The sequence below is a fragment of the Xiphophorus couchianus genome, chromosome 11 (genome assembly GCF_001444195.1).
Source record: "Xiphophorus couchianus chromosome 11, X_couchianus-1.0, whole genome shotgun sequence".
Taxonomy (NCBI): Eukaryota; Metazoa; Chordata; class Actinopteri; order Cyprinodontiformes; family Poeciliidae; genus Xiphophorus; species Xiphophorus couchianus.
The window spans coordinates 27,103,372-27,117,351 of record NC_040238.1 but is presented as its reverse complement, the minus strand read 5'-3'; the positions used below and the strand labels follow the sequence as shown (position 1 = coordinate 27,117,351).

General features: G+C 41.8%; 1 protein-coding gene across 1 annotated transcript; it reads left to right on the top strand.

Moving 5' to 3' along the window:
- Nucleotides 1–990: 990 nt before the first annotated feature.
- Nucleotides 991–13,614, top strand: samsn1b (SAM domain, SH3 domain and nuclear localisation signals 1b). Its single transcript, XM_028030485.1, has 13 exons — nucleotides 991–1,149; nucleotides 3,986–4,120; nucleotides 4,415–4,458; nucleotides 4,539–4,570; nucleotides 5,022–5,107; nucleotides 6,576–6,690; nucleotides 6,769–7,163; nucleotides 8,152–8,259; nucleotides 9,655–9,787; nucleotides 10,051–10,202; nucleotides 11,765–11,899; nucleotides 12,038–12,164; nucleotides 13,353–13,614. Exons 1-13 carry the CDS (start codon nucleotides 1,126–1,128, stop codon nucleotides 13,472–13,474), a joined length of 1,608 nt encoding a protein of 535 aa, XP_027886286.1. The 5' UTR covers nucleotides 991–1,125; the 3' UTR covers nucleotides 13,475–13,614.
- Nucleotides 13,615–13,980: the final 366 nt, after the last annotated feature.

The window sequence follows — 13,980 nt, the reverse complement described above, 5'->3', positions numbered from 1 at the left end:
CAGAGGATTTGCTCTGTCAGAAGAGAGTTTGGTTTCAAAGCAAAAGTATTATTCATAAACACACCATTCAGTTATGATCTAGCTTAACTTCAAGTAAATATGTATAGCTAAAAATACAACTAGTGTACCAAAGCGTTTGTAGCATCAGCTTATTGTTGCAAGGCCCGCCTCAAGAAATGCAAACACATTTTTTTTGAAGATGACTGAGGTCAGTTGGTTTCACACACTTGCAGACTCTGGTCTTCAGTCCGTCTCACACACTAAACAGATTTTGTGCAGGCTGATGGAGACTTTCCCTAGATGGGAGGTGAATGTAAAAGCAGACAGAAAATGATGTAGTGCGTTAGCTTCAGCCTCTGTGGCTATAGCTGATATTTATGCTTAATGAAACCAGGAGAGGAAGCTGAGGCAACGGAACGACAAACTTAACAAAAAAATACCAACATTGATCAAAGAGAAACAAACACAAGGATAAACTGAGAAACTCAAGAAAATTTACTGGCAGGATAAAACCCTAATGACAACAACAAACAACTGAAAAATGGCAAGACCATTGTAGCAATAATACAGAAATCAGAGATTATGAAAGCCACAACCCAAAACGCTGGAGGATCACGACACAAACTGAGTTTTGTCGGCTCACTACGTGAACAGAATCGACTGAATATTAATATTTTTATGCAAACATAAACATCCAAACATGAATAACATTCAAAGCACATTTTAGAACATGTGGTGACACCCCCACTGATTCCTCCCCCCCTCCAAAACAGAAGGGAAAAAAGTTTAACATCACATGATTGTTCCATCCCAGTCTCAGGTTATTATTAACATCATCTGAGTCACACGGCAAGCAAACATGGCCTGTTGTTTATTGTCCTGTTGTTACGGGAGCTTTGACTCCGTCCGAGGCCAACGTTTGACAGTGACAGCTCGCTGCATCTATTGGATTATAGGAGGGATTTAAAACTAGGATTAAGCTCTGGATGGGAGACGGCGTGGGGGCTGCGTGGCTCTTGCATCACAGGGGTGTGTTAGGGTGTTTGTGTGTGGGGAGAAGTTTGCTTCGAGGTTACGGAGAGCAGCTCGGTCGCTTTTGGCAGTCTCCGGCCCTGACTGTCGAACATGAACCTGTTCTGCTTCATGCTGGTAAGGCTGAGCTTCTGAAGTGTTTGAAATGTTTTAAGTTAGTCGCTCGGGAGAATCTGTTTGACTCCTGTGACTTTTGAAGAGAGCCGGTCAGCTGAGGAACCTACGAGGAGTGCTAGTGATGTTGGTGTTAGAGAGAAGATTCGGTTGATTTCTGAAAAGCATTCTTCTTTGCTGTACTTCTCTTGTTGTACATGGTTAGGAATTTATGAAAACATGTTTATAGTTGCACAGACTTAACATTAAGGAAAGGAAGTTTAAGATTTGGACAGATTCTATTGAATTCTGATTATCTATTTCTATTGATCAGGGGTCAAAACATCAAATCAACCTTAGGAAAAAAACAAAACATTTAAACTAAAAACTCTCAAGGTGTTCTATTAGACTGGTAAAGCTGTGACACATTCATTGTTACATAACTGATACTTAAAGATTAGAAATTACTTGTTGCGATTTCTATCAGAGGACTTGACGATAATAGATGAAGCAGTTATTTTTCTTTCTGCTTAACATAGGAAATTGACAGATTTTTGTAACGAAAGCCGTCCATAAAGCAACCCTGACTTTGTAATCCGCTCTTTGTTTGAGAAATTGACATCCGGCAGCTTTCTCCTGCCTTATTCTAAACATCAATGGCTCTGGGATTACTTTTTTTTGTCGCCTTTAAATGTGGCAGGTCATCTCTTCAGGAACTAGTTTGGATTTTTAGAACTGAGGTTTTGTGAAATTATTACCAGAACTAATTATAACCGTAACTTACAATGGTGGAAAGCTAACAGCCCTGATTGAGCTGACTAAAACAATTCAAGCAATTTGCGGATATCAAACGTCTGCACTTTTTCAGGAGACCATTGTTTGCTCATTTTACTAAGCAAAGCATCGCTGGTTGAGGCTGCCTCTTATTCATCTTAACAATTAGTTTGAAATCCCATAAAGTTGTTTATTTTGGTTCAGGATGTTATTTGTGCAAAAAACATGAAATATGGTAAATTCATGTTATGGTAACTATCATAATAGGGAATTATTGCAGTGGACTTGTGTTGGTATTGAGTCTAAGACATGATGCGGATTTAATGGTGCAACTGCAAAATCAATGATCAACCTTTAGCACAAGGTGGCCTGGTACAAAGTACACTTCAATACGACTTTATACTTGAACAACATGTTTGTTATGGACCACATATGACTAGCGCAGAAGTCCAATGACGTCCTAGACCAATCTGGGAAACCCAACTATGGGTCAACATTCATCATGATCTTATTGGTACTCAATCCCCCCACACCTTTTGCTGCTGAAACCTACGAGTCCATCGTCTTCTTACATTTTGTCCTACAGTATTCGTCAGACTCGCGCCACCACGCAGACGGATATTAGTCTGGAATTCAGTAGACGTGTCAATGTACGTTAGATTCAGAGGTGTGACCAAGTCACTGTGTTGCAAGTCTCAAGTAAGTCTCAAGTCTCTGTCCTCAAGTCCGAGTCAAGTCTCAAGTAAAGACAGGCAAAAGTCGAGTCAAGTCTCAAGTCAGGAACCTTTAATTTCAAGTCATTTCGAGTCGTTTTTATTTTATATTTTTTTTATAATTTGCAATTATACATAAAATTCCAATAATAGACCATTTGTTCGTTTTAAAATATGTATTTATCTCAAATGATAGAACATGTGTAGCTGAACACAAAGTATAAAAACATTTTTAAATTGGACCACTTTATTGCCCAGTTCTGTTAAACTTGATATTCAATAAAAAAAGAGGAAAATGCTGACATTTCCACAGCACAATACAAAGAACCATAACAGCAGTTTTTTCCTCTTTTCTCTGACCTGTCAAAACAATATATTGTCAATATAATTTCCCAACGTAGATGTCTTCAAATACACCAACCATCCTTAGATGATACTAGACCCGGCTCATCATCATGATGGGACAGAGACTCTGTTCCCTGTGTTCAGGTCCAGAATCTGCTTTCTGTTCCGGAGCCCCGCTCACTATCCACCGGCTTCCTGAGCTAACACGGTGCACATTATTTGTGGAGGCATTTGAAGGACCGGATTTATGGTAAATAATCACCAATTTAACCCGGAGTACACATGCTAACACGAAGTTAGCTAAAGTCAACTATCTTACAGCAAAAGAAAAGCGCCACCTACCGATCTTTGTGAAGCTTCAAATGCCGGACAAAGTTGGACGTCGTGGCATCTCCATCCGATATTCTCTTCTTGCATGTTTTACAAGTTGCAGTTCGTTTTTTAGTCGAAAGTTCATAACCTACGTAGCCAAAAGAAATTACTCGCGGAAGCATATTCGAGCCGTTATTTCGTATTTCGTTCCCTGAGCTCTGTAGCTTTGCCGCGTTTTTTTAAACGTCCAAATCCTGTTAATTTGATTGGTTGTGCTGCAGCTACGTACACATACATACATAAGGAGAGAGGAAAACCATAGTGACGGTCTGCGCATATTGATACGGAATGAGTGAAATTAATTAATGACGCCACTTTATAAATAATGTGTTTTAAATTTTAAGACTTTGAGTAAAAAATATCAAGTCTTTTCAAGTAAACAGCTTCAAGTCGAGTCAAGTCCCAAGTCAATGGCATGAAACTCAAAGTCAAGTCCGAGTCTTTGAGCATTTTTTCAAGTCAAGTCTCAAGTCGTGATTTTAACGACTCGAGTCTGACTCGAGTCCAAGTCATGTGACTCGAGTCCCCACCTCTGGTTAGATTGCATATTATAAGAGTACCCAACCGCCCAAGAGCCAACAAAGACAATTTGTATTTGAATAGTTGTCCTATTTCAGATGATAAGGACATAAAATCTGCTTGTTTTGTTTCCTTAGGATGGCTCCACTGAGAGCATCTATGAGCCAGCGAACAGCCAGACAAACAAAGACATCTCGCCCAAGTGTCGGTGCAGTTCTGGGCATCTACGATGCAAACCTGAGTGGGGCGGCTCAGACCCGTCCATCAGCACTGTAAGTCCATCTACATTCTGTCTTCCCTCCACAACAAGCAGACACTGACACTGACGTTGAACTCTGAGTAATTAATCCAGCTTTATTAAGTATAGCCCAACACTGTGGGCTTGGTTACGTAAAAAAAGATGCAATACAAAAGTCTCTGTGACACAGTCAAAGATTCTGGGAAATGTGAGGGCCAGCTCGTCGGAACAAACCTTCTGATTTGAAGTCTAGCAAGAAATTATACAAACTGTGCGACTGGTTTGAGCATTCAGCTCAATGTTTAAGACGATGCTTTATTTTTTCAAGGACAAACATCAGACAAGGACCAAACCTAAAGAGGAAAGCAGGAGGTACTTCATCTGAGCTTATTAACTCTTTTTTTTTCCAATAATGAGTTGATTAATTAATTAATTACTATTTGCCATTTTAGATCATGTAAGCCAATGGAGGATGAAACCTTTGGTGAGTACAAAATAATATAAGACTGCATCCTAAAAAAAAAAGTGCTATGCTAGTGGGATCATGTTGCTAACCCAGACCTGGGCCAAAATATCATAATCAGAAAACTTTCAGTAAATCAGATCTGATCTGTGATTAATAGATCAACAACAGAAAAACGAGATAATTTTTTTCCAATTAAATTAATACATCAAAAGTTAGAACTAAAACTATTATTTAGTGTATAAACCAAAGACACAGTAATAAAAATCAGATAAAGGATGAGGACTTGATGTATAAGGAGACTATCTTTTAGTTTCTTCATTTAAAACGTACAGCAGACTCCCACAGAGTATTTGTAATAACAGGCTCAGGTGCTTTTCATTTGCTATGAGTTGCATTTAAAAGGCTCGTTTTATAAATGGGTGTGTTTGGCCTTAATTTTACCTTTAAAAGTTTTCTCTGTTTTCTGAAGCTTGCAGTGAGAGCAGCGCGTTAACAAGACAAGTCCGAATCAGGGAGCCGGCCTCAGAAAGAACAAGGACAGATCCACCAGCTCAGGTAGAACCCACCCAGTACAAATCTCACTTTAACATAATAATCTGTTAAAATTAATTTTTACTTTACATTTTTCAAGCAACAGTATCACATTTGGTTCCCAAACGTGGTGTAGAGCATTTGAGTGCTTCCTTGTTGTTAGCATGACTAAACAATGACCTTTTCTGCTCAAATGATCATTTTGCAAAGCTGTGCAGATGCCAGAGCGTTGTGTAATCCTGGATCCACTCCGCTGTGAGCGTCCATGATGCACGTAGAGAGCTGCTACACCTGCACACCTGGGCACCCTGTTGATCCACGTGAAAGAAATGACTGAGGTCAATCTATGCTCACTGGAAAATATGTTTTCAGTAATATTTTGATTGGGAGCAAATCAGAAGTATTGCATTTTTTTTTAAAGAAGATCATATTTATTTATTAGTCTTCTTTATAGAAAATGTGGGTCCAGGTGCCTTTTACTAGGATTTTTGTGTCAGAATTAGAGAGAAAAAGCCACACGTGTCCCATCCTCTGCCTGCTTAAGTCTTTTACCACCTTTAGAAATCCAGTTATTTCTGCCGGCGTTCTTTGGGATTACTGGATTTTCCTCTTGACAGCAGGGTTTGAGTGCAGCAGCTGATTTTTGACTTTCACATTCACAAAAAATCTGAGCATCCGCCTGCATAAAAAAATCACATCGTTCAACACTTCATCAGTGTTTGCCTGCAGGGTTGCTTTTTTCTGAGATGTGTGCGCCGTGCTAGTTTGCAAACTCTACTTCCTGTTTATTACAGCCATACATAGAGTTGTCACCTGACGAAATGACACTTTGCATAGCCTGGTTGCTTCACTCCAAACCAGTCAATGGAAACACGCTTAATTCGCATTTCACTTTTTTAAAGTTTACCCAAAATTCTCATCAAGATTGGATGGAAACATAGTGTCTTCATCTCATTTAACGACCCATTTTCAACCATCTAATTGCCGATATCCCTCTTTATAACCCCTTTATTGAAGTAATCATCCTTTACCATCCTTATTATATTTTATTCGTCCCACTTTTTGCCCTCACTGCACTTAACAACCCCTTATTCTATCACCTATAACCCTTATTCTGCTTTTACTTCCCCTCACACTCATTCTCCTCATCCCACTTCTTAACTGTTTTCATTTCTTTCATCCTCTTGATTCTCCTTCATGATCCCTTTGCTCACCCCTCACGCTTTGTTCATTCAAAACACACGAGCATACATTATCACTCAAACACGTTAAGATCTGTTTGGAATGTATGAAACTGACTTGAAACCTGTCTGCACGATTGGATTGAATCAGTCAATCGCGTGTTGCGGATTGGTGCTACGTAAATCGACTCAAATGTATTTAATTGCGACTGTTTCCGTCATTTATCGTCCACTTTTGTGAAGTGTTGTTGGGTTTGTGTGTGAGTTTCAAACATGTCTAAGCTGAGCGGATGCTTTGTTTCTAACTGCAGCCTGGTGACTCTGCTGAAACCACAGGACGACTGAAAAAGATTCAAAAACTGGTTCACATAAAGAATGGCCATCAGACTGATGGCGTTAAAGACTCATGCACAACCAAGAAACATGGTGAGTCACTGTAGGTTTGTCTCTGTTCTGTGATCCGAGTTAAAGTGGTGAATAATAATAATTTCTGCTTATATTTAGATTGCTTGGCAGAAGGGGTGAGACACGACAGCACAGTGCTAACCTGCATCGGCCTTTCGAGAAGGACGGAGAAGAGCTCCTCTAGAGCCACTGCAGCGTCACACCCGCTTCAGCCGCATCAGAACGCCAGGAGTCTCCATGGAAACCCGACCGCAGGAGGGTTCTGGAGCCCAAAGACGGGGCGTCGCAGGCAGAGGACGTTTGAGTGTCCGCACGCTCGCCACCAGACTCCTCGGGAACTGTGCGCCTACGACGGCAACGTCTCGTCCCCGCCCTGGAGCTCGGAGTGGAATCGGTTTGAGAGTCTGATCCGGGAGCTGGACCGGAAACAGTCGGATCTGTCTCTGTCGCGGATGATCCGGTCCCTCACAGATCTGCAGCTGTCACAAAGCAACGTGAGATAAGGACACACAACAACATCTTCTGACAAAAACGTATTTTTTCACTATGTTGCGTAACGGTGATTATGAGTTAAGTTAAAATTTCTTCCATGCACATTTGAGAAATTTTTGGATCTTCCATGGCAACCACTCAGCTGTGCAAAAATGCCTTTGAGGTGCAGTTCTTTCTCTGAGCTGCAGTTTCCAAGCTTTCAAGCAGCCCTCTCCCACGTCTCCTCCACTCAGCTCCTTCAGACTAGCCAGCGGCAATTAGCACACACCTGGTGGAACTGTGCATCTGCTGAGCTCATTATAGGAGCTGCTTCTCAGTGCAAAGCTGATAAAAATGTTGATAAATTGTTAAGAGAGGAGTGATGTTGTGACGACTTCCTGAAGGCAGAATGTCAGAAAGAGCAGAGGCCTCTTTTTTCTCAAATTTCTTTTGTCATATTTGATATATGTCGCATTTGTTTAACAATTGAAGTTAACATAGTTACTTGATTGTGCTATAAAATTTAAGTCTGGATGACTTATGTTGTATGCGAACATCTGGTTTCAAGGAACGAGAAAAATAAAAATTTATTATTTTTGAAGATAAGTGCAGATGTTCGGTCCCCTCCCCCCCACGACCACAGACGCATTTCTGCGCACAGACTTCCTATCTATTATTGCATGGCTAACGGGGTTTAACCTAATTCTGCATCGTCGTCACAGACAGGGAATGATCACGACCCGTTTATGTTGTAGGGTCATACCGAGAATAAAAAACATGTCCATCTGTCACCACAATACACATATTTAATCCCTCTATTACCCAAGCAGTTGGTTCTGCTTGAGTGATTTGTTGCCATCTGACAAGGGGCTCAAACGAATCCAGGATAATGGCTCCAGAATCCCAAACTCCTCAATCTGACTTAAAAAGTGCAACCAGGAAAGCAACTTGCTGAAAACTAAAATCCGTTTGCGGCGGTTTCTCTCAGTTTAAAACGTGCTTTATTTCCAGGGAAAGCAGGAGACCACGGAGCTGAAGCTGCAGGGGAGGGAGACGGAGACAGGAAGCGACTCAAAGGACATCGACGCCTCGCCAGAGGAAACCCGGGCAGCTCTCGTTGTAAGTTATGCATCAAACAAAAGTGTAATTTTGCTGCAGCTCACGCATCAAACACCTGGGACAGAGCTGGCAGCCGCACACCTGCAACGCCAAACTCTTTTCTGGACTTTTTGTTTTGTGGGTCATGCTATAGTGAGAGGACACAACTGAACTCATGATGAACTAATACCAGGATGTAGGCATGTTGATACGTCAGCAGTCTCAGACTTCAGTCCTCGGGGGCCGGAGTCCTGCAGCTTTTACTTTTGTTCCTCGTCCTACACCACGTGTGTCAAACTCAAGGCCAGGGGGCCAAATCTGGCCTGCCGCAACTTTTACGTGGCCCTCTAAACTCCGAATTACATCAACAAGTTCCTCCGGTTTTTCACAAATCGGCAAAATTCACACAAAATCAGTAGTTCCCCACATTTTCCTTCTGATTTTACTGCAAATTTTTCTCAAAATTGGTCAAAAACATTGGGTTTAAGTCAGCGCTGCCTCAGCTTTATTTGATGTCAAGTAATCGATACGGCAAGTAATAATAAAAAGTCGCTTTTAATATCACACATTAACGCAAATATCGTAGAAATTCCTTGCAAACATTTCTAAATGAGCAAAATCTGTAATTTTGAAAGCAAAAAAATCAACACTAAAGCAATGACGATATCCTGTAGAGACACTTCTTGAATGCTGAAGCAAACAGCTATATATGAATATTTTAACAGTTCAATGGGTTTTATCTATACATTCTGGCACAACCAGCCCTTTAAGAACATTCAGATTTTTGATTTGGCCCAAAATGAAAATGAGTTTGACATCCCTGTTCTACACACTTGAATTAAATGTCTAAACTACCTCACCGCCATCAGCTAATATTGGAGCCAGATGTGCTGAAGCAGAGAGACACCTAAAAGGACTGAAGCTTGAAACCACTGTTGACAGATATTTAGAACAGTGACCCAACTGTCACTGTTGGGTCACACAGTGCGATCACACTGGCCACCATTTGTGGTTTGTACAGAAACAGGAAGCAGAAAAGTGAAAGCTGTCCACAGGTAGTCAGGGATTTCACTCAGAGCAAACCTCTTTGGTGTTGACTATAAAAAGCAAGCCAGCGTTTACAGGATTATGCGTATTGCTTGCCAGACCAGTTGCGCGTCTCAGAAAAGAACGGGATTTAAACTACGCCGTCACACGAGGAATTAAATTGCACCTTGGTGCTCTGATGGAGCTTATCGACTTGCTTTGTTCTGGCTGTTTTTTTTTTTGGTTGTTGTTTTTTTTAGCTCCAGATGGTAGGAGCTCCTACATGGTAGGAGGAGCATGGAGACTGCAGGAGCTAAATCACACACACTACAAGGCAGAGCAGATAAGGAGCAAGATAAAAATGCAACTACTGTTATTTTTACTCCACAGAGCAGAGACGTGCAGAACGATGAGGCAGCGAAGAGGGAGGCCAGCCACGGAGGAACGTGTGCTAAAGGACGCAGACGGTCCAGGAACTCCCTGGAAAGCCTCTACAGCCTGAAGAGTGGACAGAGCTCCTCCAGTAAGACATAACTCATGAAATCCCTGCTTATTTACGGCAGTAGTAAAGGACTGAACTTGTATAGCACAGTATTTCTCCACTATAAGTCACATTCACCCATTCACACAGATGCACTATCTTGGTGGGTAACTTGGGATTCAGTATCTTACGTTGGCATTGCCACATGTTCAAGTATCCTATGAGCCACAGACAGTCCTTACTGACATTTCTATCTGCAGCTCAAGCCACTATGTGTGTAGTGACTCTTATCCTGTGTGCTTCAGGTGGTGTCACCAGTGGGTCAAACTGCTCCAGTAACAGAGAGAGTCTGAGGCTGGAGGACGATCTGACATTCACACGGCAGTTCTGCTGCCGAGCGAGAGTTCATATGGAGTTTGTTCCAAGTCCGTACGACACGGAGTCGCTCACACTCAAGGTATACGAGTCCTGGAGGAGCCTGGAAATAGTTCCTCCAAGTGAAACCTGAGCTTACCTTGTTGTTGTGTAAAATAGACTTTTTTTTTCTTTTAGCTTTTCATCATTTTATAATATTATTCCCTCGTCAAAAATATACCTGGAGTGTTGCCTTGATTCTCTCATGTTTGACAAATCTTGTAATCTCCCATGGCAACCGTGGAGATTACACGGTGTGCTAAACAATTGGGGGGACAGAGTGCAGGCCTCAAAGACGAAGCTGGACGACGAAGCTTCAGAGCAGCACTCGCCCCCATTCAGCTCCTTCAGACTAGCCAGCAGCAATTAGCAAACACCTGGTTAAACTGCGCATCAGCTGAGGTCATTATACGAGCTGTTGCATGCTGGTAAAAAGGTTATTAGAGGAGCAACGTTGTAATGACTTCCTGGAGGCGGAGTTTTAGAAAGAGGGTAGATTCTTAAAGAGACAGAGGCCCAATTTCAAGGCATTAAATGGCAAAGTCTAATTTATTTTAAGTCATGTTTAATCCATTCATCCATTTTCTTCCGCTTTATCCGGGGTCGGGTCGCGGGGGAAGGAGCTTCAGAAGGGAGGCCCAGACTTCCCTCTCCCCGACCACTTGTTCCAGCTCCTGTGAAAACCCATTTCGGCCACTTGTATCCGCGATCTTGTTCTTTTGGTCACGACCCAAAGCTCATGACCATAGATGAGGGTGGGAACGTAGATCGACCGGTAAATCGAGAGCTTTGCTTTTTGGCTCAGCTCTCTCTTCACCACGACGGACCGGTGCAGCGCCCGCTTCACGGCAGACGCTGCACCAATCCGCCTGTCGATCTCCCGCTCCCTTCTTCCCCCATTCGTGAACAAGATCCCGAGATGCTTGAACTCCTCCACTTGGGGCAGGACACCCCCCTGACCCGGAGAAGGCACTCTACCCTTTTCCGGCTCAAGACCATGGCCTCGGATTTGGAGGCACTGATGTCCATTAAACTGATGTTTAATATATATAGCATTTTTATAACAACTCAAGGTAACATTGTTACTTGATTGTTCTATAATTTGAAACTATGAAACAAGAAAATACACAATGCTGCCCCTTTAAAGAAAGAGTTAAAGGATTTAAAAAAATCTCTCTCAGTATTTTGGCATGTAACAGATGGAAATAATTTTGGTAATCCTCACTCACTCACAATCAATCAATCAATCAATCAAATTTTATTTGTATAGCACATTTCAGCAGCAAGACATTTCAAAGTGCTTTACATCATTACAAACACAGAAACACAATGCAATATAGAATCAATAATCAAAACAAAGCATTAAGTCAAGTTCCATCAATAAATTTGTAATTGATTACATTTCAAATACAATTCTAAACAAGTGGGTTTTTAGTTGAGATTTAAAAGAAGTCAGTGTTTCAGCTGTTTTACTCACAGTGAGGAAAAAAAAAAGGTTGCGTCTTTTCATAGAGTGTACATATGATTTAAGCCGTAACTTTACAACTATTATTTGGGGGATTTAATAAAACTGGTTTACTGAAACTGAGAGGAACTTGTTTGCAGGTGGGAGATGTGATTGATGTCATCGCCAAGCCCCCGATGGGAACATGGACTGGCTCGCTGAACGGTCGAACAGGAAACTTCAAGTTCATCTACGTGGACGTGCTCACACACACCTCTAGCACGGCCCTGCATGAGGTGAGCCAGAAATCAACAGTGCATGAGGCGTTAAGGCGCCTCCGTGTAGAGGTGCAGCTCTTCCTCTTTAATATGACGCCTCTGTGTTCATCGGGACACGTTGACTTAAACTCTAAACCGTGCTTTTTGCCTCATCAGGAATACGCCTCGTCCCTGCAGCGCGGCGGTTACCAAACAGTAGATGACCTGATGGAGCTGAACGTGACTCAGCCGGAGCGCAGAGAACGTCTGCTGACCGCCGTTAACTCCCTGCAGCTCCTGCACTGTAAGCACCAGACCGGTGTAGCTCAGAGAACAGACTTTAAAATACTCCTGTTAGTTTATAAATCACTGAATGGCTTAGCACCAAAATGCGTTTTAAGATCTGCTGTTGTATCGACCTTCCAGACCTCTCGGGAGAAGCAGCATTCAGCTTCTATGCACCACAGATTTGGAGTCAACTTCCAGGAAACTAGAAAACAGTTGAAATATTATTTAAATCTAGACTAAAACCCCACCTGTTTTAGTCGGGAATAACTAAAGCCGCCTTTAAAGGAATGCGAATATTATTTAACTTTCTAAGGTCACACACAATATTACGCTTAATAAAATGAAAAGGTTGTTTTAAATAAAAAGACGCCCCATTCAGACGTTTGCCAGTAAGGATTTTACAGTACAATTCAACACTAAAACAGTCAGAAGAAGGAAAAAACATATTCTAAGCACTAAAACCAAACAAACAGCCGTTGACGAAAAGAATTCAGATCCTTTTGAGTGTTGTAGAGGAACGAAACGCGCTCACGTGTCTTTGAACCACAATTAATGTATCAATGACCAACGGATTTGTTGTGCGAGTTTTACAATTGTTCACTATGTCAGTGTTTCCCAACCCTGGCCCTCAAGGCACTCTGCCCTGCATGTTTTAGGTATTTCCTTGCTTCAGTCCAGCTGATTTCAGTTGATGGCCTCGCGGATAACAGGCATTTGTTGAACTGCAGTCAGTTGAATCAGGCACATTAAAGCAGGGAAGCCTCTAAAACATCTAGGACAGTGTGCCTTGAGGACCAGGGTTGGGAAACACTGCACTATGTGATGTGTTCATTATGTTTTCATGTTACGCACTTTGAACTGCCTCGTTGCTCAATAAACTTGATTGATCTGAGCATCATTCAGGAACATTGTGAATGCAAATATTCTGCAGCAAAACCTGAAACAAAACAACAAAAAAAACAAGTACTGGGGTTCTAGAAAGGGAATCGGGACGAGGGGCATTCCAGCGCAAGTAGAGGTGAAACCAAAGCTAAAGAGGTGAAAGTTAACAGGATAACCTCGGAGAGGTTTCTGAGAATAGAGCGGAACAAATGAGGGCAGATAGGCTCTTCCTCCAATCACAGCAGTACATGATTTCTTCTTATCTACCCACCTCTCTGATCACATGCTCCATCCAACCAAAACCTGCTTCCCTGCCTTCTAGCCGACAGCCTGGCGGAGGATGAATCCAGTCCGGAACCGGAGCGGTCCAGTGAAGACATGAAGAGCCGTCCCAGAGACTCGGGCTGCGTCATGACGGAGGACACAGCCTCATTTTCTCTCTGAATACGCTGCACGGCCCGACGTAAACGTGCTGTGAAGGGGAATCGCTTCCTTTTGCTAATGTTCAAGTCCTCACACGTTTTTTTTTCTTTTCACACGAGTTTGTTCTGCAGCTCGATTTGTTTTCTGAAATAAAGATTTGATGAACACGCTTTCTCACTGATATCATTACAGGTGAGCTGCTGTGGAGAGTTTACGAGCAATCAGCATCTTACTCTCTGTGGTTTTACTTAATGGTTTAAAATAGGGATACTTGATTAAAATTTTTAATCAGGTTAATTGCGGGGTCTGTAGTTAGTCACATTTTGTTAGAAAACTATACGTAGATAAAATAAGCAAGATTTTAAATTCAAAAACCTTTTTGCGGTTGAAATATTGGCTAGACACATGAGCTCAAAAACAAATATATGTTTTTTTTATTTGTTATGTTATGCAAAGTCCTTCTTGCTTTCTTGGCCTCTAATTACTTCTGACTTGAGTATTTGGTCAATGTGACAAAAACATTTAGA